Source organism: Phalacrocorax aristotelis, unplaced genomic scaffold (genome assembly GCF_949628215.1).
Source record: "Phalacrocorax aristotelis unplaced genomic scaffold, bGulAri2.1 scaffold_195, whole genome shotgun sequence".
NCBI lineage: Eukaryota > Metazoa > Chordata > Aves > Suliformes > Phalacrocoracidae > Phalacrocorax > Phalacrocorax aristotelis.
In genome coordinates this window covers 1-23,439 of record NW_027441202.1, presented here as the reverse complement: position 1 = coordinate 23,439, position 23,439 = coordinate 1, and the positions used below count along the sequence as shown (strand labels likewise).

Below are 23,439 nucleotides of genomic sequence, written 5' to 3'. Positions count from 1 at the left end.
CCCCGCAGGGGCAGGGAAGGATGCTCCGGGGGTTGGGAGCAGCTCCCAGGACTTCGGACACCAGGCACGGCCACCCTGGTGCCACACGGGCGGTGTGTAAGCGTTGCCGCGCAGGTGGGGGTTTGTGCCTCGGTTTCCCCGTGGAGAATTGCTGTGTCGCTGCAGAGGGGGGTGATGGCACCCCCGTACCGGGGCTGGGTGTACAGCCAGGGCTGGGCTGCTGAGGTGTCCCCTACCCACAGGAGAGAGGGTCAGACAGAGCCCGGCGGTGCTGGAGGGAAACAAGGAGGCAGAAGGGGTTTTTTCTTCTCTATTTTTGTTTTTAATTTGTAAATAACTTTCCATGAAAAACGTTAAATTGCACACGTGTATCTGCAGTTCTTCAGTATCATATAGAGGCCCCAAAACAGGAAAATATCACAAAAACAACAAATAAAAAGAAGCATCAGCAATACAGATACCAACACCTACAGTGACCCCCCCCCAAAACCCGCAAGAGGCATGACCCTTGCTCCCCAGCCCCGGGACACTGTCCCCAGCCTACGTCAGCTAGTGAAAGGCAGAGAGGGTTTATGGTGGTCTAGACCCTTTGGCAACGGCAGCGAGGGGTTTGGGTAGAAAAAATACCAAAGCCAGTTGTGGGAGCGACCCCGTCCCCGCTGCTCCTCTCCTATCGCGGACAATTCCGGGACCCTTGATGAAACCTGTTGCTGCTGCTGCAGGAATCCTCCCTTGCCTGGTCTTGGTTTACAGAACGATGAACACAAGCCTTTAAACAATGAAAATATAAACCAACTCCCAAACTGCATTTCCCCTAACCCCACTCTTAGGAAATTCTAGTGCTAAAAATACAGGTTCCTTTGAATATATAATCGATAATAGATTCTATAAAAACATCTAAAGAAGCAGACTTGCTGAATTTATAAACCTTTTGTTCTTCCCTAGGTAGAACCTCCCTAGGAGGGAGGTTGAACTCAGAGGATCTAGAAGGGACCTCTACGTACTTGCTAGCTAATTATCACACTATACCTATGACCTACCCTAGGCAGAAAATAGGAAAAAGAGAGAGAGAAACAGAGGGACGAAGGGGTGAGAAAATTGCACTTAGTCTGTCGAGCCCTAAGCCACCAGGATCTCATGTCTTGGATGGGATTTAGCGGGTGCTCTGTTAGCCCTGAAGGAACGTAGGCCGTGTCCTTTGCCACGGGGAAAAAGAAAAAGACAATTCACATGTATTCCTTTAAAAGCAAAAAAATAAGCAGTGTTGTATTTCTTCTCCTGAGGAAACTCATGGACTAGAGACTTCTGACGTGGCCTTTAAAGCTCTATCAAGCTGTTCCTGTGGTGTTGTTTTTTTCTCCCCGCGGTGTTTCTGTGAATAATCTTACAATGAAGCTGGTAAAAGTCCCTGTGAATGTCTCTGTCTCTAGAAACTCTTGTCCCTTGTAAGTCCCAGCAGCTCTGGGGGAGCATCCTACTAAAGCCTGTGCGGGCTTTGGAGAGTGACTGGCCCCTTATAAGAGGGACGCCAGACTGCTCCAGTCGCTCACATCTGCTGGCAAAGAGCCGTCGCTGAGTTCAAACACCTCCTCCACGTTGCCGGAGTTGGAGAGGTAATCGTTTGCCCCTTGGTGCCAGGGGTGCTGCAGGAAGGCCGTGGCCATGAAGGTTTCATCAAAGTCCAGGTTGTCGTGGTTGGATTCGGTGAGGACGTGCTCCTGCCCCTGGGGAGAGGCGATGTGGTGCCCGTGTAGCATCAAGTCCAGGTCGCGTGTTATGGGGCTGATGGGAGGCGTGAGCTCCAGGTCCCCAAAAGTGGAGAAGTCTCCATTCAGGGTGGTGTTGAGGATGGCTTCCCAGTCAAGGCTGCCTTTCAGTGATGCCAGCTCAGTCTGCTCTTCCTGGGTCAGCAAGGCAGGGTTGGAAAGCCGAGGCGCCTTGGCCGTTTGCTCGGGCAAGGGCTGCTTGCGCTTGTGCCCTGCTTTGCCATCTGCTAGGTTCCAGTTCTGGTCACCGGTGACTTCTTCAAACTCTTTCAGCAGCTGCTGTAGCTCCACGCTGATGTTGAGGCTGTTACTGGAGGCGCAAGCTGAAGTGGCCGGGCTGGCGACGCTCTGTGCTTCTTGCTGGGCTCTGTCGGTGACGGCCGGGTGGATCTGCACCGGGGGCATCCTCCGCTTTTTGAAGGCACCACTCTTGAGCCGGTCGGCGTATTGGGGGTCAAGCTTCCAAAACCCACCTTTCCCTCGCTCGCCCTTCTCCCGGGGCACCTTGATGAAGCCCTTGTTCAAGGAGAGGTTGTGTCGGATGGAGTTCTAGACCCAAAACAGGAAAAAAACCAAGGCTGAACCTCCATTATCTTTGAAAGGTCGTGGAGGACAGGAGAGGTGCCCGAGGACTGGAGGAAAGCAAATGTCACTCTAATCCTCAAAAAGGGGAAGAAGGAGGACCCGGGAAACCATAGGCCAGGCAGCCTCAGTCGAGTGGTTCTGAAGCCCTGAATGTGCCTGGAGTGATGTGACTAATTCGAAAGGAAACTCAGCTATTGGGTAAATGCCCCAGCGTTGGACTCCACAAAGCTAAGACTGGATTAAGAGATTGGATATGGTAGAGGTGGGTGGTTTTTTTTGTAATGTTGCCTAGATACCTTTATGCTTATTTATCCATAACCCGTAGTGCTGAAGAGGAAAACCAAGGCTTGAACACTTAGAGCTGTTGAAAAACATGCGCACACCCACACCGCACCCCCCCCTCACCCCCAAAACCCCTCCTCCGGGCTGAAGCCCGGGTGTGTTGGCTCCTTTCCAAAGCACTCAGCTCCCACAGGGATATCTCCATCATCTCCCCCCAGAGTAGGTGGCATGACCTTTCCAGGCTGTCTTCATGTATGGGAATGAGGAGAGGGGATGAGAACACAGCCAAGAAGAGACCAAACCGAAGAGAGAAGAGACCTAAAAAAGTAGAGAAGAGACCAAAAAGAGAGAGGGAGGCAAGAGAAGCAATAAGAAAAAAAGAAAAAAAAAAGGAGAAAAAACAAAAATGAAAAAAAAATAAAAAAGAATAAAGAATAAATAAAAAAGAAGAAAAAATAAATAGAAGAGAAAAAAGAAAAAAGAAAAAAGAAAAAGGAGAAATAAAAAGTAGAAAAAAAAAGAAAAGAGAAAAAAGAATAAAGAATAAGAATAAGACAAAAGAATAAAGAAAAAAGGAAAAAAGAAGAACAGAAAGCACTGGGCTGCCAGAGGCGCTGGCGACCGCCCTGCGCAGGGAGAAGGTGGGCAGCACCCGGGCAGGGGGTTTGCAGCGCCGTCGCCCTGCCCTGCCCGGGCGAGCACCGCTGCCGGGATCGCTGGCGTGCTGCGGGCGCGGGCTGCGAATAACCCGAGCAGAGGGACGAGCCTCCCGGGTCCCTCCTGCCCTGCCACAGCCGAGAAAGCCCCCCGTGCCGGAGGTCCCGTCGTGTGCCGGGGGAGGGCAGCGAGCCAAGGTGGCTGGGAAAAGCCCCTGTGCTTCAGGCTGTCCCCAGAGCTGGTGAGCGTGGGGGAGCTGGCCCCTGCCCCCCGAGGGCACGCTTGTGCTGGCTGGGGACAGCAGCCCTATTTGACCTCTCTTGGGTTTCCCTCTGAGGCCTCACCGGCTCGTCACAGTGATGGAGCCTCCTTTGCCTGTCCCAGGGGTCAGGAGACCTGCCCTCTGCCCTGCTTGGAAAGCAGCAGCATTTCTGCTCTGGACCTCCGCAGCGAGGGATTTGCGCAACAATCTGCCTGGGGGTCGGCTCCGTCCCTCTCCTACACCTGCTCCTCAGCCCCCAGAGGCACTCGGCCTGGCGATTTCATGTGTGCTCACCCCCGAGGGACTGGGGACCCCACGAGAGCGCCAGGAAGGTGGAGCTGGGCACAGAGACGCCTTCGCCCCAGCACCAAGAGGAGCCGGAGGGACCAGCAGACCGGTGGGTACCTCCTCGCTCCCAACACGGCCCCGGGCTCTCCCCTAGAATGGCTCCTTCCCTCCGCTGCCCTCATGGCCGTGGCATTTCTGCACACCCAAGCTCTTTCCCGTTACAGCCCTTCCCCGCCGGCTGCCGGCATCGCTCTCCTGCCAGCGGGATCCAGCGTCCCCGCGGGACCTTGCCTTGCACCGTGGGGGCTGTGGAAAGCCCTCCCCAGCCCCGTGGGGAGAGGGGAGAAGGCAAGAAGTCTCCAAATCTCGTACCTGCCAGTTGGGATCGGCGTGTCGGAAGTAGCAGAAGTTGTCAGTAATCCACTTGTAGATGGCGGAGAGGGTGATTTTGGGCTTCTGGCTGGCTTCCATCGCCATGCAGATGAGGGTGGCGTAGGAGTAGGGTGGCTTGATGTGTGGGTTGGTCTTGTAGTCGATGTCCTGCATGAGCTGAGGGTGCGCGGCCGTGGGGTGGTGCGCCGTGCTCAAGGTGGGGGAGGAGATGGGCTTGCAGGGAGTGTGGGGCATGCCCATGCGTGCCGGGTCGGCGGCCGGGGGCGAGCACGGCGCGGCAGAGCTGGGGATGCTGTGACAGTCCTGGGGGTCCGGGTCACTGGGGCAGCAGGAGGACTTGCCCATGCAGGCGCTGATTGAGAAGTCCTGCAGCCACATGAGGCTGGTCAGGCTGTCGTCCAGGTCGTCTGAGTCCCCCACGCTGCCCTCCGGCCCTCCGTCCTTTCCTGCCTGCAGGCAGCGCAGCCACCCCTCAGCCATGCCTCGGCACTTCGGCAGCTCCTGCTTTCACGGGGTGCACGTGAAGGGAAGGGAGGGGATGGGGCAGATCCTGCAACAGCAACAGGGAGAGGGTTGAAGCTCCCTGAAGCGCAGCTGCTCTCCGGCACCCGGGCAGGGCTGGCCCTGGGTGCTCCGGGTGCCGCTGGGCGAGACCCATCCCCAGGGTGCTGCGCACCGGAGCCACAACACCTCCCCCAGGGTGCTTGAGCAGCCCCAAACTCAGGGAAATTCCCTCAAACCCCTGTGCCACGGTGTCACCCAGACCCCAGCAGGCCAGTGCTGCCCAACAAGCCTTCAGCCAAAGTAAGAAAGAATAAAAACAGCCAAACCCCCTCAAACAGCCAAAATCCAGCCCTGCCATCCCGCAAAGCAAGAATGATTCTCCCACCTGCTGCTAGCAGGACAAAATCTCAGGCTACACCACCTCGCCAAAATATCTTAACGTTCCCCTCCTGCTACCAGCTTCCCTTGGTTTCCTGCTCTTTCTGCCTCTCCCTTCACCTAGCGCCCCTAAAACAACCCGGGGAGGGGGCACAGGCCCAGCCCAAGCACACCCTTACTCAGCGAGAGCCGGTGGATCCAGGCGTCCGTTATTCCCGGGCTGGGGCTGTGGTGTCCGGCTTCGCTGCCGGGCTGTGAGCCCAAACTCGCGTGTCTTTGGGCGAGGAGAGGCCCCCGAGGCCGAGGAGCCCAGCACCGGCTGCACTGGGGCAGCTGGGGCCGAGGGTTCCGTCATTCGAATGATGCTGCGACCAACAGTCAGGGGGTGTGGGCGGAGCGGAATCACCCGCTCTGCTCCCTCAAAACAGGCTTTTCCCCCCAGAATAAGGCTCAGCGGGGCGACAGCTTGTTTGGATGCCTGATCCCCAGTGTCACCACCCAGCCCTTGCACATTCCTGTGCCCCCGGTAAGGGAGAGCCCAGAAACCCTCACGGCAGTGGTTGGGGGGAGCGGCGGAGGGAATGCAAATAACAATAACACAGCTCCTGGCCCTGCGGTTGGTCCTCGCATGGCCATGGGGAGGTGGAGTGGACCTGCCAGTTTGGGCTGAGACTCGGCTATTTGAGGGACGGAGCCCCGGGGTGGGGATGGGCAGGGTTGGGGTACGCGGGGAGGTGGCAGGGAGGATGCGGGATCCCACCGTACCCCGCACCCAGTGCCAAATCCATCCCCAGCAATCCCAAACCCCACATCCTGGTGCCCCCGTGGGGCTGGTGCAGGGGCAGCCCCAGCCCTTCCCTCCTGCCTGGGACCCCCCCTCCACTTGTGACCGCTGAGGAGCCCACAGTGACCAGGGCAAAGCTGAAGGGGGGAGGGGGGCTGGTAGAGCCCCAGATTCAAGGATGGGGCCTGCCTTTATTTAATTAGAAGGATTACAGACACATGTCTCTCTAAGAACTCCCCAAGCCCCACCACTGCCCGCCCAAGGGCTTTAACAGAGACCAGGGAGGGACCCCCAGCACCCCAACCGAGGGGGCCAAGAGCAGCCATGAAAGCCAAGGGAAGCCGTTTGCTTTCCCCTTACACTGTAAGGCCTGCCCTTTGCGGGGTGGGGGGCTTCGGGGTGTCTCCGGGAAGGTTTAACCACCAGGCACTCCTCCTGCCCACTGCCCCACGGGGGAAGGACCCCTGAGACCAAGGGGCAGGGGGGCGGCCAGACCCGCTCTCGGGGGCTGCTGCTGCCACCAGTGGTGCGGACAACAAGGGCTTTTCCTGCCAGGACCCCCGGGGGTTTGGGCCAGACGAGCTGGGAGGGTCAAACCCTCTCCCCAGCACACGGGCAGAGTCCCCTCTGCTCGCGCCCTTCCTCAGCGGCTGCAGGCTGGGAGCTGGCGGGTGCTGGGACCAGCCGTGGAGGAGGGAGGAGGCGACTCCCAGGGGAGCGGGAATCTCTATCTCCCTTTTCAGCAGACCGACAGCCAGAAACCAACCCCAACCCTCAGTTTGCTGCCCTTCTAACAAGTCACCTCCCTCGGGAGCAGGGCCTGCCTCTGCAAAAACACACCTGAAGGCAGCAAGAGCTCGAGGGCTTTCCAGAGCAGCCTGCAGCAAAGCACTTCAGGCCTCAGCGCTCCCATCCCCACCCTCCCCCTGCGCAGGATGGGGCTGTCTGCGAGCAACCCACTTGCCGCAAGGTGCTTCCCCCCACCACGCATCAGCCCCTCCATTAAAACCAAATTATAACCCCCCCTTACAGCCCTCCTCACCTTCAAGGCATCAGCTCCCAGCACGAGGTTTCTTCCCTGGCGCTGGAGGGATTTCTCTTCAGCGCTCCTCTTCTCCCCTTCCCCTCCAGGAAAGGTCCCCTCTGGGTGTCCTCATCCGTCCCCGCAGTGCCGGGGCCCCGGCGCCTGTGCCCACTGCCCGGCCACCCGCACCCCGCACCAGGAAGCTGCCGCTACCCCCGGCCAGGCTCTCCCTGCAGAGGTTTCGTTTGCATTTGCACCTTCTCCATCCTGGCAGGGCTCGGAGGAGGCAGGATTTAGGATGGGTCGGTAATGCGGGTTGAAAGGGACATTGGGAAGTGTTTAGGAGACTTGAAGCAGCTGGGCTGGTTTTGGGGAGGTGCAGGGGGACGGGTGGGTGGATGCTCCCAGCCAGAAAGGGTTTCCACCCACCGAGCCCCCAAGACCCCGACTGCCCTCGCCTTGTAACCACAGAACGACTCTGGACACTTTGTTGACATAAGATACCCTTTATTAAACGCGCTCTTCAAATCCAAAACACGCTCAAAGCAAAGCCGTAAGCAGCAATCTGGTTTCCTTCCTTCAATCCCTGGCGGGTGGATCCCTGGAACAAGGGGCTGCCCTGCGAGGCAAGGGGCCGTTGCTTTTCACGCCACGCTGCCGGCACTGGCAGCTCCTGCCCACCCCTCGTCCCTGCTGGGTGGCCGAGGGCAGCGCTGGCATCACCCACGCCAAAATCCCGTCTCTCCTGAGCCACGGCGGAGGATGCTCGTGGCTTTGCTCGCAGCACGCTGCATGGGCACAGCCTCCTCCCGGCTCCTCTCCATCGCCGTGCGCTCGCTGGCAGCCACTTGCTGCCGCTTCTGAATTTGCAGCGGAACTGCTCTAGAGCTTTCCTGCACGTCCTACCTTGATAAACGCTCCAGTTTCTGTCGATGACCAGCGTAGTAGCTCCGAATCAGAGGATAATTGTAGAAAGGTCTAGAGAAACGCATCTCATCACCTACAGGCAATAAATAAGAAGTAAGTTAAAGAAGTCATATCACATTTTCAACCTACAGTTTTTGACTAAAAAGACAGAAGAACACACAAGCTGAGCATCAAAAGCACAGTCCAGCCTCCGACTTTGAAAGAAGCCCATCCTCCTTCTGCCTTTGCTAAAAGAGACCTACGACACAGGAGTCAATTCCTCCTTGTCCTAAGTGCCATTTCAAGCTTACAGGTGATGTAGCATCCAGAACATGTAGTGTCAGCTGAAGTTCACTCTAAAAAAAAAACCCCAGTTCTCAAAGGGAATGGGTTTTTAAACATGTCATGTGAACACGCGTAAGACAGTTAAGGCTGACAATAGGGTTTATAACCCATCCAAATGGTGAACTATTTCCAAGGTGTATTTTTTCCTCAAACAATCCGTAAAAAGTTCAAAACACGCACGTCAGGCTTTTACTGTAAAATCAAGCATTCCCGTGTTGGTGCTTTAGGAGTTACTTGTTTACAATCCCAAGGATTTCAAGCTGTGGGCACGAGCAACTCCTTCACTCAGAGGCTTAGTGCTGTTTCTGAGAAACACCCCGGAAAGAAACTGCTTCCATCATTCTACACGACGGAGTTGAAAAAACAGTGAAATCTCAATTTCAGCAGCAGAACTTCAGCATCTGCTGTCACTGAACCGGCACGACTTGGTGTTGATGAAGCCTTGACAAAACCACGGGGAAGCACGTGTTCATAGGAAGCACTGACTGCTACAGATGCGTGACAGTTTAGGCTTACCTGAGCCCTCTGGCAGGAGACGGGACCCACAGAACCAGAGGACCACTCGTGCATACAAAGCTGCGAGGCTGGTCACCGCCAGCTTGTTTGTCAGGTCTGCAAAACATGAAAAGAAGCTTAAGAGGACTGTTGGTGTGCAATTTCTTTTGTTTTTTATAAAACTCCCCTCATTGCACTAAAGAGAAAGTAGAAAAATAACACGGTAGGAATCTTTGCCTGTGCATTTTTCACTCCGTATCACTTCCTTAACTGAAGAAAAAGCCCACAATCACAAGCAACCCCTACAAAGAAGAAGATTCACTAAAGGTTTAATAAAAAAAAGTGAAGTCGGAACTACTAAATCCACTCATGGATAAGGCACCTGTTCTTCACGTAGCAGAGAGGTTTACTCTAGCAAAGGGATTTTCTCTCTTCTCCTCAATATGCCAGGAACAAGTTCTAATAGAAACAGCTACAGAAACTCATGCAACTCACTTCACATGTTACTCATTTAGGCTTCCTCTCTGATTTTAGTAATTTCCAATCCAATATTTGCATGCAATTACGCACTGCTAGCTGACAATCAAAGGGAGTATTTGTCACAGTGCCACATCCCGTTGCTGTAATTTCAAGCCGGGCGCTTGCACAGCTCCTTGCTGAACGCAGCCTCCCCACCCACTCGCACGAGCTCCCCAACAAACTCGTGCCCTGAACTCAACGCGCGTTAAGTGGCAGCCCCAACCCCTCCCATTTAAGCCCCTTCTCCCCGCTACATTTGACTTTCTGCCAATCAGCAAAACCAACAACAGCTCCTCTTTCCACAATTACAGCCCCAGCATCGTTCCAAATCTTCATAAGACACACCAGAGAGTTAGAAATACTGTGACAAACCTTTTCCAGCGAGCTCTTGTGCCTCTGTTAGAAAACAGTTTAAGACTGTGCTAAGGTTGCTCAAAAGCAACTGGCGGTGCTGCAGAGCCTGTAACCTCTCCGGGTCAACGGAGTTGCAGGAGCCGTCAAACAGCGCAACACCTTTTCAAGAACAAGTATGAAATCGTTAGCCTACAGAGCCATTTCAGAGTTTCAAAGTGCACTTCCAGATCTGCGGGCAAGACCATCTACCAGCAGATCACTGAATAAGCTCAACTGGAAAGACTGATTCTAGGTTTGCAGCATGGCTGCACTAGTACTCACAGATTTGCTCAAATGCACCTTTTGTATAGATCACTCTGCTCCACGTCCAGTCAAGGGCCAACTGTAAATTAGCAGCAGAACTTGGCTGCTCTTTAAAAAGAGAGAACAAAAAAGAAATGAATCAAGAATTCCAAACGAAGAAACCATGCAACATAAAAACCACATAACAAGTCTTACCTTTAGATGTCCAAAGCTTAATGCAGCCAGTCAGAAGCCCTACAGAACCTGTCTGGGCAGCAGCTGACAAGACCGCCTCTAACTGCTCCTCCTAAAAGTAACAGGCAAAATCAAAGGAGAATCCTACCTGCTTTCAACATCCAAACCACCAACAGTAAGTGCTTGTTTCTAACTCTACACTCACTCAGGCATCACAGGCTGGGCTGCTTGTTGCTTTGAGGAGCACATGGAATTTTCCCCATGACATGACAACTTCCCAAAGGCTAATTCTAATCTTTATTTGCATGCCTCTGCATTATCCTCTCAATTTACTGCGTTCCAATTAACTATTCCCAGCAACGTGCCCTGCTTATACCCATGGCACATGGGGTGCAGAGAAGTTTGCCATCAGGAATGCGCGAAGGGGACAGAACAAACAGAACTCTGCAACGTTTGCATGGAAGCAGTGAAGCCAAGATCAAGCAGCTTTCCAGGCTATGAAGACATGAAGGAGTTACGACACCCCAAACATTAAGTTGTCATTTCCCAAAATGACAGAAAAGAAGTGAAACATTGATGTTCTAATAGGTTTCAGTTTTAGGTGCTTCAAACACTGTGTTCTAATGCCGTGGCAATCCTTCAGAAGGGCAAAGCACAGGCAGGCACAGACGTGCACTGTTAAGGAGTAGCTGAGTGCAGCTGGTGTTCTGATACTTCTTCCAGGTGAAATGATCATAGAAACATAGAATCATAGAATCCTTAAGGTTGGAAAAGCCCTCTAGGATCATTGAGTGCAACTGTCAACCCAACACTACCATGTCTCCTAAATCGTGCCCTCAAGTGCCACGTCTACATGTCTTTTCAATACCTCCAGGGATGGTGAGTCCCCCACCTCTCTGGGCAGCCTCTTCCAACGCCTGACCACCCTTGCAGTGAAGGCATTTTCCCTAATATCCAACCTAAACCTCCCCTGATGCAGCTTGAAGCCGTTTCCTCTCGTTCTATCGCTAGTGACCTGGGAGAAGAGACCAAGCCCCACCTCACAACAGCCTCCTGTCAGGCAGTTCCAGAGAGCGATAAGGTCTCCCCTCAGCCTCCTCTCCTCCAGGCCAAACAACCCCAGGTCCCTCAACCTCTCCTCATGAGACCTGTTCTCCAGACCCTTCCCCAGCTTTGGTGCCCTTCTTTGGACACGCGCCGGCAACTCTATGTCCTTCTTGTCCCGAGGGGCCCAAGACTGAGCCCTCAGCAAATTTTCCTTTTTAGGGCTTTTGCTCTTTGTTTGCTTGTTTCTTTGGCTTTTTAAGCACATTCAGAAGTATCTTTCCCTTCTAAATAAAATCATCACATTCAAAGCCATTTCTACACATTCGAATACACACATCAGATTTCCATCTTTTTCTGAAAACCAGTCTCAGACAAGGAAACACACCGAGTACAACTTACGGTGGCAAACAAAACCCCAAACCAAGCTTCTTGTCCCTAATTCTGAGATTTGTCTTACTCACATTCACAAGCAATCCCTGCTCAAATGCCTAACAAGCCTCTGAATGATCTAGTCTCAATTCAGCAAAGGGTGTGACAAATTTCTGCATTTCCCAATTATTTCCAACGTGGAGCTGACATCAGATCACCCAATCTGAATGGAAGAGCCTACATCAGGCTTGCAAAAGAGACAGCCTATGGGCCAGGCCAACCTGCCAAGACGTTCATGTTAGCTACCACACTGTGCACAAGTGCTCTTTGCCCCAGCGCACCCCCACAGATCTGGTGAGGAATCCAGTAGAGAGGAAGATGAGGGCAGGGAAAGCCTGCTCTCCCCTTCCTACTAAGTGCTCCTCTGCCTGATGACTCGCTCGCTCAGCATTTCGCTTGGAGCCTGCCTGGGTGAAGATGGGTTCTTCATCACAAAGGCTGCATCTCTCAGGGAAATCCTTCAGAGGAGAGAGAAAGGTTGGTGCCCTGCAAATGGGAAACCTCTGAAGGAGGGGGGTGAAGTCACTGCGGTGGGATAAAGCAGAGAGAAGGTGGTGGGTGTCATGAGCTAAAGGTGACTGAGGTGTTGCAGCAACAAGAGGGCAGTCCCAGAGGAGTCAATTGGGCACCTGTAGCACAAGGCAAAGGCTACAGGGGTGAAGATCTGCTTTGAGAGGCTGCAGCAAAGCCGACCGATGAAGGGAAAATACAGGGAAGTCATCGGGTAGAGCTGCCAACAGCAATTGTTTGCTGCAGCTCACTGCCTTGGAAGCAAATGATCAGGTATAGGCCCGCAAGCGGATGTTCGCAGCCACTCGCATCCGAGTGAGACACCCCCATCGTCAGGTCCTGCACGGAACCTAATGCTTTGAGAGACTGATGGGGGGAGAAGGTTGTTCTGAGGGAACGATGCTTCCTTTTCTCCGTTCTGTCCTCTTTTCCAAGGTAATCAGGGATCAAAACCCGAACTCAGGACCACGCAGGCAGTTGCACTCATTGATGAGAGAGAAGGAACAGCTTTCCCCGACTTTCTCTTCCTGCTCCTAGAGCAGCGCTCTCTTCCTTTCTAGACATTCAGGCCCTGATTGTGCTTCAACAGGAGACAACGGTGGGTTTACACTCCCAAGAGGGGAACTCAAACATTACATTTGATAAAACTGGTAGGGTACAATTGCAGTTACGCGTGTGGATGGGCAGGAGGAGCATTAAATGGTCCCTGACACCGAAAGCAGCGCCATGGAAAGCTTAGGGAAGGTCCATCTCTTGACATTCTCAATAAAGACACAGTAAAAGATCACCTCCTTCTGGAAGCCGCTGCACGTCACATGAACAACTCCAGAGCTCAGCAGGCACGTGCCATCTGCAGAGACAACGAACGTTGGACAACATTCCATACTCTCACCATGATGGTGGCACCAGTTTACATTTTTGTCACAGCAACCTCTGGAAAGGTACAACTGAGTACCCGTTCTCCTCATGACATCACTTACAGCCTTTTTTAGAAAAATAATGGCTGAGTGTAGAGATTGTACCTGTGGGGCTATCGAGGTGCTGCGCTTTGAGCTTCAGCCCAGAGTCATTTCATTTGGTCACCAGCACCACCTCACGGGCTGCGTTACAGAAGCACCCAACCCCCAGACCCAGCCGCCTGTCAGGCAGGTGTCACAACAGCACACACTTGGTCAGTACAACGTCACCAGAGTTGGGTGGGTGGGGGGTTGGGGTGTTTCGGTTTGGGTGGGTTTTTGCGTGACAAACAGTGAACAGGAGAACCAATAAATGGCATTTGAGCTCGGTTTAAGCTTATCACTATTCAAAGCCGTGTAATACCTACCAAAATTATAGGTGCTTGGATGAAAACACAGCTCAGGTTGTGGATAAGAAGGAGGAACTCTCCAGCTTAGGCTGCGCTCCTGCACCACAACATCCAGAAGGAGGTTTGGAGCAGTCGTGCTTGTTACAGCGTCCAGTGACCACAGTGCAAAATAGGGGCAGTCCTGAAGGGATTCTTCTGGCCTGAAAGAAAACAAGCGCAGAAGCTAAACGCCGACTTTCCAATGAATTATGGGGAGGGATACTGAAAACAGCTTCATAAAAACCTACCTTAGTGAGCCTGGCATTTGAGCCTGATACCAGCAGTCAAAGTCAAATACACCCAAATAAGTAGATGGTTTTCCCTGGCCGCGTGTATTCACTTGCCAGCTGAAGACTGAGACACTGGTGCCAGGAGATATGACTGGAAAAGGCAAGACATTGTTTCTTAGTGGGAGAAAATACAATCTATCTGACATTTTCAAAACATCACTTTCTATTTTGGATTCATTCTGTTACGTCACTCATGAAACGCAACACTTGACTAAGAAGAATTTTAACAATGTACACCATAGCATCACCTCTGTGATAGGTTTCAGTCATGCTGCCCCCCTTTGCGAGTTCAACCTGTATCCGTCCTAAGACAAATCCAATACACAATTGTCAGGTAATCAAGTTTCCCATACAGTAAGAGTGCATCAAGATGGTTAGAAAAAAACAAAAACCAAAAACCAACCCACCACCCTAGGAAAACATACATTGCTGCTTTTAGAAAGCATACAAATTCTTGTCATATACACTTGATCACTCAGCTGGCATTATTAATTTCCAGATTCGACTCGATTACGAGTGTTACGAATAGCTCCTTTCCAGCACAGTCAGAATGAAAGAACACAATTATCACACAAAACAAACACCAAAACCCAACCCCAACAAACAGGAGATTGGAACAAAGAGTTTAACATCAAACATTGACCATGTTACACTCGGGTTCTCTCAAGAAGTGGCATGGTCTGTCGCCTCTGGGGAGAAGGCATTCTCCAGATGTGAGCAAAGTGGGGGGTGCATCCTTTACCCTGACAGAGCAGGGAACCAGGAGACAGGTCATTTGGCAAAATGGGTCTCTGTTCTCTGCTGAGTTCATCAGGGCTGCTCAGGGAGCCTCCCACGCTTTACTGTGTGTCATCGTGAACTTCTGTGCCCTTTCACTTGTGTGAGCCGCTGAAACTGCCTTTGAAGATGTCAATTAGTTTCATAAATCAGAAGCCAGCTGCATTTCTAACCTCAACCCACATCCAACAGAAGCTCATGTGGGCCTACAACTTGAATAGTTTCTGGATAAAAGCTAATGAGGAGCCATCAGAAAAATGACAAGCATTTTTCCATGCCTCAGACTTCATGAAAAGGGGACCGAAAGGGCCTTTTTTGTTGGTTTTGGTTTGGGTTTTTTGGTGGGTGCGCCTGTTGGTTGTTTTTGACAAGGTTTTAGAAGGCCCTCTCCTCAGAATCGTGACACAAGTGGAGAAAATCCAAAGGGGTTTTCATTAGATTTTGACACGCTGTTGTTAGAGGGTGGCACCCCAAAAGAGGTGGAAGCTGCCTCTTCAGGACTAAGTCAAAGCTAATAAACACAAATAGCCTAGAAAGTCATGCCAGTGTCGTCTTTGTAACAAGCAGACATAAGTTAAGGCCAGTAAGAAGAGAGGGAAGGGCATTCACACACCCAAACAAAAGGCTGTGAAAGTTATCACTGCAGCCGGCTCAGAGATGTGCTCAGAGCATCACTGGATGTGCAAACCCAGAGATGCACATCTCATTATTGCAAGGTAATGAAAGACACCAGAGGAGTTTTAACTGTCGGTCCGGACGAGGGAAGCCAGAAGCTATTGCTTTAAGAGCTTGTAGGTTTAGGAACCTATTAGACACAGAGAGGGCAAAGTGCACAGGCAGATCATAGACTCGTAGAGTCATTTAGGTAGGAAAAGGCCCTTAAGATCATCGAGCCCAACTGTAAACCTCATACTGCCAAGTCCACCACTAAACCCTGTCCCAAAGCGCCACATCTGCACGTCTTTTAACTCCCTCCAGGGATGGTGACGCCACCACTTCCCTGGGCAGCCTGTTCCACTGCTTCGCAACCCTTTCTGTGAAGAAATTTTTCCTAAGATCCCAACTAAACCTTGTGCTCTAGACCCTTCACCAGCTTCGCTGCCCTTCTTTGGACACACTCAGCACCTCAGTGTCTTTCTCGTAGTGAGGGGCCCAAAACTGAACACAGGATTCGAGGTGCAGCCTCACCACTGCCGAGTAGAGGGGGACGATCACTGCCCTACTCCTGCTGGCCACACTATCTCTCATACAAGCCAGGATGCTGGTGGCCTTCCTGGCCACGCGGGCACACTGCCGGCTCATCCAGGTGGTTGGGGAAGGCATCAAACAGATCTGGCCCCAACACCGAGCCCTGGGGAACAGCACTCCTGACCGGCCGCCAGCTGGATGCAGGTGCAGGCATAGGTTGGAAGAGGGGAAAAAAGAAAGTTGAGGGAACGCTCCTAAGCAATGGAGGGGATGATCTTACTGTTCAAAGACGAGAGCAGGAGCAATAAAATGACTGACAAGCGTTATACAGGTGACCCCACCATACATCGCTACAGCATGTCAGCAAGCATTGAAGGGAAAATTAGGGTTTATTTTAACAAGTCCCACAGAACCTAAGCACCCAGTTTTTCCTTTGAAATAAGCCCAAGAAGTTAGTCTATACAGATATTGAAGACTTTCAGGCTGTGGGTACGGAACAGCATTCATTGCTTGGATGCCAAAACCATTTCGTTTAGAATCACCAAACACGGGCATCAGGAACAAACCTTCATCAACGCTGTCTTCTCTGTCAATGCAGTTGGGAAAGATTTCTACAGCCCGACAGCTGAGTAGTTTGGTCTTGCTGCCCTGCCCTCTCAAGGGAAAGGCTCCGCCCGCCAGATCCAACCTGTACTTTTCAACACAGGATGCCAAACGCTGCGGAAAAAATCACAGGCGAGAGAAAGGTCATTCTGAGAGAAAAGCAGACATTACACCTCAGTAGGAAAGAATGTCTATGTCTACTAGAACCTGCATATTGTACTGTATCTCTCCCAGGCACTTAATCTGACGGCAAAGAGAAACTACAGCTGACAAGCAAGAGAACTGAGTGTCAAACCGTAACGGGTAAGTTTGGCTGTAAAAGCTTTGCACATTTTCAAAACTGAGCATTTCCCTCACATTATTGGTTCTAAATGTGTTTTGCAGAATTCCCTGCACCATCCCGGTTTCTTCACAAACCTACGTACTTAGCTAGAAAGGGAGATCTGAAATAATGCCATACATAGGCATGCAAAGCGCTTTGTTCCATGACTTGATCACAGAACTGATGAAGTTAGAGGAGTCACGGCCTTCCAGCAGCCAAAGCTCTCTTGCGAGGCATTATCTATAGGCACACACCGCTAGAGTGAAAGCCCATCCCTCGGGAGTAGCCATGAGAACTTCTTACTGAGTCACACTCTTCTCTCAAACCACGTCAGCTCCTGCCAGCTCCTCCTCTCACCTCCTCAGGGACTGATGGGTGAAATATGCCTCCCTGCCTTCACCAAGTGCAGCCAACAGCAAAACAACCCGGCGGACATGGCATGCACGTGGGCAAGGCGTTTAGGATCACAAATCCCTACAGAGTCAGCAAACTACTTTGAGACCTACAGAAACTCCAGCAGGATTGTGTGGAACCTCTGAGACCACCATTCGCTAAGCAAGCATTGACTGAAATACTGTCTTTCCAAATACAGCACTTGGTCAAATGATCTACCCTACAACACATGGGCGTGTGGATTGTGGACAAAGAGCAGCTCTACAATTAAAAACCAACCAAACAAAACCAAAAGCTAAGCAGCTAAAAATCTCCAAAAACCTACCAGAAAATAAAAAAATTGATTGTACCTCATTCTACCCAAGTTTCCTAAAGTTTCAGAGCTCTAGAAGGAACTGGCATGAGCTGGCACGAGACAATCCATTCTCGTATGACCTGATATGTTACATTTAACTCACCTACTCTGAGAACAGGCAAGCTTTCTCTTAACCATTCTAGGAAATACTGCTAATAAATATCAAGGCTGTAGAGCACAGATCCTCTCCTACTGCACCTCAACAGGAAAGACATGCTCTGAATTAAGATTACTTTCCCATCAAAAAGATTTTGCAAGGGTTTCAGGCATAACACTGAATAAAATTATACATTCTAAAAACGCGTCTTCTATCTGTTAGATAACAGAGAGGTAAGGCTACTTCATCTCTATTTTAAACACAACCTCTTTGGAGCCACTTCTAAAAATTTACATATACTTTTTTGACCAAATCAGACCACTCTTTACTGTATTTGCGTATTTTGCTGGCTTCAAGAGCAGAGTTCATAGGTAACGCAGCCAAAAAGTAGAAAGAGTTCTCTTTAGAGCTACTAAGTTTCAGGACCAGCACCGAAGAGACCCTGCAGGTGAGCGTCATGTGAAGTCCTGCTGACAGAGCTCAAAGGGAAAGCAAGAATTTAAACCTGAAGACCGGAACAGAATAAAGCTGTACGCCCGTGTTTTAAGGAAGGGAGACAGACAGAACCTTATTCAACTCTGCAGTTTGGTTAAACAGAGCTACTCAAAGCCCTGTCTTCTCTTCCTACATGCCATTCACTTGGTGTTTAGATGAAGAATCATTTTATTTGTAAAAGCTGCTGCCTCTTCAGGAACTGAACTTATACGGGCTCTTTGCAGACGGCCCTGGCTGGAACACACGACACGGCGGTATGAAATTGTACGACTTCTTTTCAAAAAGTATGGACAAAGGCCGTGCCCAGGAAGACTCAGCAAAAGATTCTTTCTTTTTAAGTCATCTCTGAATTGTCATGGTCAATATTCCCCCTGCCAACTTCACTGATGCTCCCTTAGGGAAAAGGACTCTTTCCAGCCTTTCACGGACGTGCACGTCTTACCTCGTACATGACTTGTCCTGAAGCCAAGCGCCTCCTGTCTGCGAACGCTAACTGCAACAGATGTAAACTCACGGCATCGCCTTCACTGGAAAAGGTATAAATGATGACATTTGGTTACAAAGCTGCTTTATAGTCCTCGTTACCCTTTCCTTAGATCTAGGCTGAGGTTTCCTTAATAGCATTGTCTGGCTCAAAAGAAAAACAGCCCTTCCCAAAACCTGAGAATTGGTCACATTTAGCCACCAAACCACAAAGGAGGAAATTTGGACACTAACAGCTTCTGGGGCAAAGGCTACCCATACAATCTGGAAGCTTCAAGGTGTTCTATGGAATAAAAATGGTTGGGAACAGTTCTTCACATTGAAGAGCTCGCAATCAAAACTGCTTTACAGTCAAACTGATAAAGATTGCCACTCCATGAGCAGCCGAGCTGAGTAAATAGCTTGCTGATGCGGAAGGGGGCAGATCTTTCTCCCCTTCCCTTCCCACCAAAGCTCCAGTCCCTCCCCTGCACACACGGCACCTTCCACACCCTCGTTTCAGTCATTAGCCCAGCAGGAAACCACCGACTTGGCTGCTGAACACCTTCCCTGCCAGCCGAGCTGAGCTGGCTCACCAAGGCTCAGGCTGGCACCAGGGAACCGGCCATGCTGTCACCTCCTCCTTTAGGGGCAGCAGGCTGGTGGATCCGCACCTTTAGTGCTCTGGAGCTGCAGCCTCCACTGCGCTCCATGGTATCTTAACACCACGGTGTGAATATCAAGCAAACCATGAAGCAGTCATCAGGAAACAAAGGAAGCCATTTAAGAATGCCAGCACAGAAATAGAGCCACTGTCGCTTTGCTGCCTTTCAGCAGGGAGGAACTAGTAGGTCCCTCTTCATCCCTGTTACATCCTGTACAAATCGCACCGTCAGCTCCTTCCATACCGGAGAGAATCTCCTGCACGGCTAATTCAACAAAACAAATACACGTGGGTCAACTCTAGGTGAACAAATACTCAAAAAAAAAAGAAAAATCAGTGGCCGATAGTAAGCTTTTATTCACCTTTCTTGCGTCGACTGAACAGCCCACAAGTAGCAACAGTTGCGAGGATCATGCTCAGGCTCTTGAAAAGTAACGGCGCAGACAGGAATCCTTCCTCCTTCAAGCTGACAGTGGTGCCTGCAGGGTTAAAAAAACCAAAGAAAGCAGGTGAGCCTGGTGGCCCTGCCTGTTTGTAGAAGGGGAGAAGCATCTTCTGAGCAAAGAGCCCCTGACGTGCTTCTCCTCAAGGCACAGAAGGTCACACTCCCGTCTCAAACAAGGGAGTCATGGGAGCGACTGCTTTTGATGCAACAGCCACGAGGTGAGGAAATTACTGTCCCTCACGGGCAATAACCTGGCTTTATCTCCTCCTCTGCCTGCGGAGCAGGAACATGAAAGATTCCTTCAGCTGCCAGGCAAAAGATTCTTCCTACTCTTGTCGCCTGCTTCAATATTGAACTGAAAATGCAGCCTCTCTTCTGCACAAGCTGAAAACAGTGCCAAACACCAGTAGTGTCTTGTTTCTTTACTTGGACTATCTAAAGCGTTTCTCCTCCAGACTTCTGAACCTTCTTTGCACCTTCACAAGCTATTCTTGCCACCTCACTATCCCTCCACTCTCTATTCATGCCGCCAATAGTTCCCGGTGAGTCACTGCAGATTTGCTTAAGTGAATCCCGATCTGAATTGGGTCAGATATTCCAGGGGGGATTGCTCTTTGGCAGAGCTGAAATCATCTCCCTAATTTCTCTGTTGCTTATCCCTTGACACGACCCTTATTCCACCTCCAAGTGTTCCAAGCAGACTTTCATTCCCATGCATCGCTGCCTTGGAATGGGTCAGTCCCCTCTTTTGGTCGAGGCTGAAATGTGGGAGAGAATGTCTTTTCAGCCACAGATCAGCTCTTGAGCTTTCATGTCTCACTCCTTTCAACCTGGACGCTTTAAAGAATATTATCACCACAATCCCATCATTAACATACTTCAGCCTTTCAATGGGTGCCCTCATTGCAGGAGCTGGTTCTGAGAAATAATGTCTACAATCTCTTTCATTGAAGCACACACAACTCCTGCTGTCACTGAATACTGCTGGTGGAACAAACTGCCTTATGGAAAGCAGCTCTCTCACGCCCTAACTGCTTGACAGAACCCAGAGAAGGGAGCTTTCCGCAGTTCCTCAGCCCACAGGCACAATAAGGAGAACAATCCCAGCCCGCTGGGGAGAAGGCGGCCCACTGAATCCAGGTATGGCTCAATGGTTACTTCAGAAGGGGATTCCTAAACACTCCAAGATTACACTCCACATTTCCCTCCCTGAAAAAGGGCTCTTTAAATTAACAGACTTCCTCCTCAAGCAGAGCCTTGAGAGCCCTGCACCTCCAGGCGTGACCAAGTGCAAAGGCCGACTTACTCCCGCTGCAGAGTTTTCATATTCCACAGTGACAGGGAGCCGTCGGAAAAACCCACAGCGAGCTGGTTGCTTCTGCTGATGTAGCACAGGGTCGATATTGCTGTTCCTGAAGAACACTGTAACTGAAGGCAGAGATGTCTCCCTGCTCTGGTCACGGTTGCTCTTCCTTGTGAAACGCCAGCAGCAGCTCTAGTGACAACTGTTAGACCTGCACGCACAAAACCACACAATAAAGGAATGCGTTATGCCATTCAGGTTGCATTTGAAACACTGACGTGACAACATGTATGATCTAATTCTACCATCCCCGGCAAAATACCCATTGATGCAATACTTTGTCTGCTCTTCCCATTTTGTACGCATTCAGAGCACATAGGAACTCTCTGACTGGACAGGTATCCTCGCTCCTATTTCAAAACCAGGTGAAAGCGAAACCTCCATAGACAAATTCTTCCTGGGCTCTGCACATCAGGAGTTTGGGCCTCATGGTGAAGCTACTTGAAGTGACACCAGCTCCCGAGGCCACTCTTGGAAGAGCAAAAACAGCGTATGCAATCCGAGTACACCAAGTACAGGTTCCGTTTGGTCAAATGCAGGGATTTTGGTAAGGCATATTTACTTTAAAAAACAAGCCTAAACTTTGCCCCAAGTCAATGAACAGAAGCAGAAGAACATTCCCAGGAAATAGGGCACGTCCGACACACCTTCCTGTCAGGCAGCTGCACCGACTCGGATGGTCAAATTCCTACCCCTCACTGGCGAGAGTCACCGTGACAGAGGGACCCTGGTGGGAGGGGGTATTTGTAACCTTAGGAGGAGTATGAAGCCACTCCCATTTTTAATCCATTCAGGACTAGACGATGTCAAACCGCCACCTGTAATCAGCAGCCATACACGTCTGCACAGCAGTAGCTTCAAAGTGGGATGCGTGTTGTTGATTTAAAAGACACAAGTTTTCTTACTTTTCCGTTCAAGTTTAGAAACCGCAAGCTCACCCGATGGTTCATTCTCCCTCTGACTGCAAGAGAGATCATCCAAACCAAGGTCCACCACAAGCAGATGACCAACATCTGTCGCCACCGCTGCCACGCCACAAAACCCTTGCAGAGCCTGGTGCAGGTGCCAAGGCCTCACGCTGGCTCCTCCGGGGTTAGTTATGGGCTCTACAGCAGTTACCTACAGGAAAACTACAAGTTAGTATTTAAGCTCTTTGACAAGCTAAATAGAAATCACTCAAAAGTGAAGCCAGAACCAGCCCATCAGAAGCAAGAAAGTAAATACAGGGTTGTAAGACTTAAAAACACAGCATTGATCCCAATTATATCCAGACAAAACAAACAAACAAACCAACCCCCAAAAATGTCCGGTACAAAAATCCGTTACTGCCTTCCGTTTACTGGGTTTCCTGCAGGGATTTCGCTGAGCTCACTCCAACTGCAATGGTGTAGTCTATTATCACAGCTTACCAAGTTCCATTTTCTACTTAGAAACCATTAACTCGAAGACAACACAGAAAATCCGTTAAATGCAAGAAACTTGACCGTATTTAAGGGACTGGAGTAAGAAAGACCAAACTCACTCTCGCTCTCCCACGGCCCCCAGCCCGTCAGCACTGGGATACAGCCCACGCCTTCTTTGCCAAACAGGTATTAGGGCAAATCTCGGCTCTCAGTCAGACGCGGCAGCGGCCAAGTTGCAGGGGAGACACACCGCTGCCACGGCAATGGAGTATTGTTACAGATAGTGGAAGGGAGATACCAGCTTAGGGAAAGTTACACCAGTCCTCATTTAGAATCAAAAGAGCAACCAGGGAAAGCAGAAAAGTTTTCAGTGCCGAAACAGCGGCAAAAAGCCCAGCAGCTGGTTCGCCAAAAGCCAGCTCCCGCTGAGGAGAAGCGCACGCTGCTCTGTAACACGCGGAGCCGCCTGCCAGCAGCTTTAGTACAAGGCCCTGATGAAGACAGACCTTTCAGCACCTGCAGCCCCTCCCGGGACAGCCCTGACTGCTCCAGCAGAGACACCAGCACGTGAGGGCTCCTGCACTAAGGCTCCACAACAAAAGAACACGGGCTGCCCTTCAGCCTCCTTGCATAATGTCACACAGTGACACCAGGGAGCTTTACATCAACACCAACCTGTTACACGACAATGGAACAGAGCAGTGAGCACCACAAGGATTCCTTTTTTTATATATATTGGTTTTTCTCCCCAGAGGTGGGGAAAAATTGACCAAACCTCCAAGCCCCAAAGTTCTCTCCTCTCCCGTATCAAGCACTTGCTGTGACTGCGCTGCCTGGCAATCTGCTACAGAATTTACCTTTCCTTTGGGCCACAAGAATTCTACTCCTACAAGTGCCCGCAGTAATTGACACAACTTTATATTGTTTCACACTTCCTGGAAATCAGATGAAATCTCCAATCTTCTCAGCTACTCAAAGCACCACCAAAAGTGCGTTGATTATTCGAATTCTTGCTGCTCCAAGCCTTGATGACTCTCAGGAGGAAAGCAGAAACACTGCACATATCGTGCTGCAGAATCAGCCAAAGTTCCCGTGTTGCTGTTAACTTTTTTTCTTTTAAGGTCTCGTTCTGTTGTTGTACAACTGGCCCCAAATCCACCTTTTCCACCTTTGCATACAGGTTCCCAGTTTTAACGCTTCAGTTTTCCCTGTAGAAGCTCCTGGAACTGCCT

At 50.8% G+C, this 23,439-nt stretch overlaps 1 protein-coding gene across 1 annotated transcript; it reads right to left on the bottom strand.

Annotated features, from left to right (window-relative positions):
- Window positions 1-1,514: 1,514 nt before the first annotated feature.
- LOC142051069 (forkhead box protein J1-like) lies at window positions 1,515-4,729 on the bottom strand. Its single transcript, XM_075080263.1, has 2 exons — window positions 4,213-4,729; window positions 1,515-2,315 (listed from the first exon to the last, which is right to left on the bottom strand). The coding sequence occupies exons 1-2, from the start codon at window positions 4,711-4,713 to the stop codon at window positions 1,515-1,517; spliced, it is 1,302 nt and encodes a 433-aa protein (XP_074936364.1). The 5' UTR covers window positions 4,714-4,729.
- Between the last annotated feature and the right edge of the window lie 18,710 nt (window positions 4,730-23,439).

Bases quoted from the DNA above. Each gene is read 5' to 3' on its own strand.
- LOC142051069 (XM_075080263.1), bottom strand. From the start codon at position 4,713: ATGGCTGAGGGGTGGCTGCGCTGCCTGCAGGCAGGAAAGGACGGAGGG. The intron at 2,316-4,212 runs GTACGAGATTTG...TTTTGGGTCTAG, and splicing joins ACGCCGATCCCAACTGGCAG to AACTCCATCCGACACAACCT.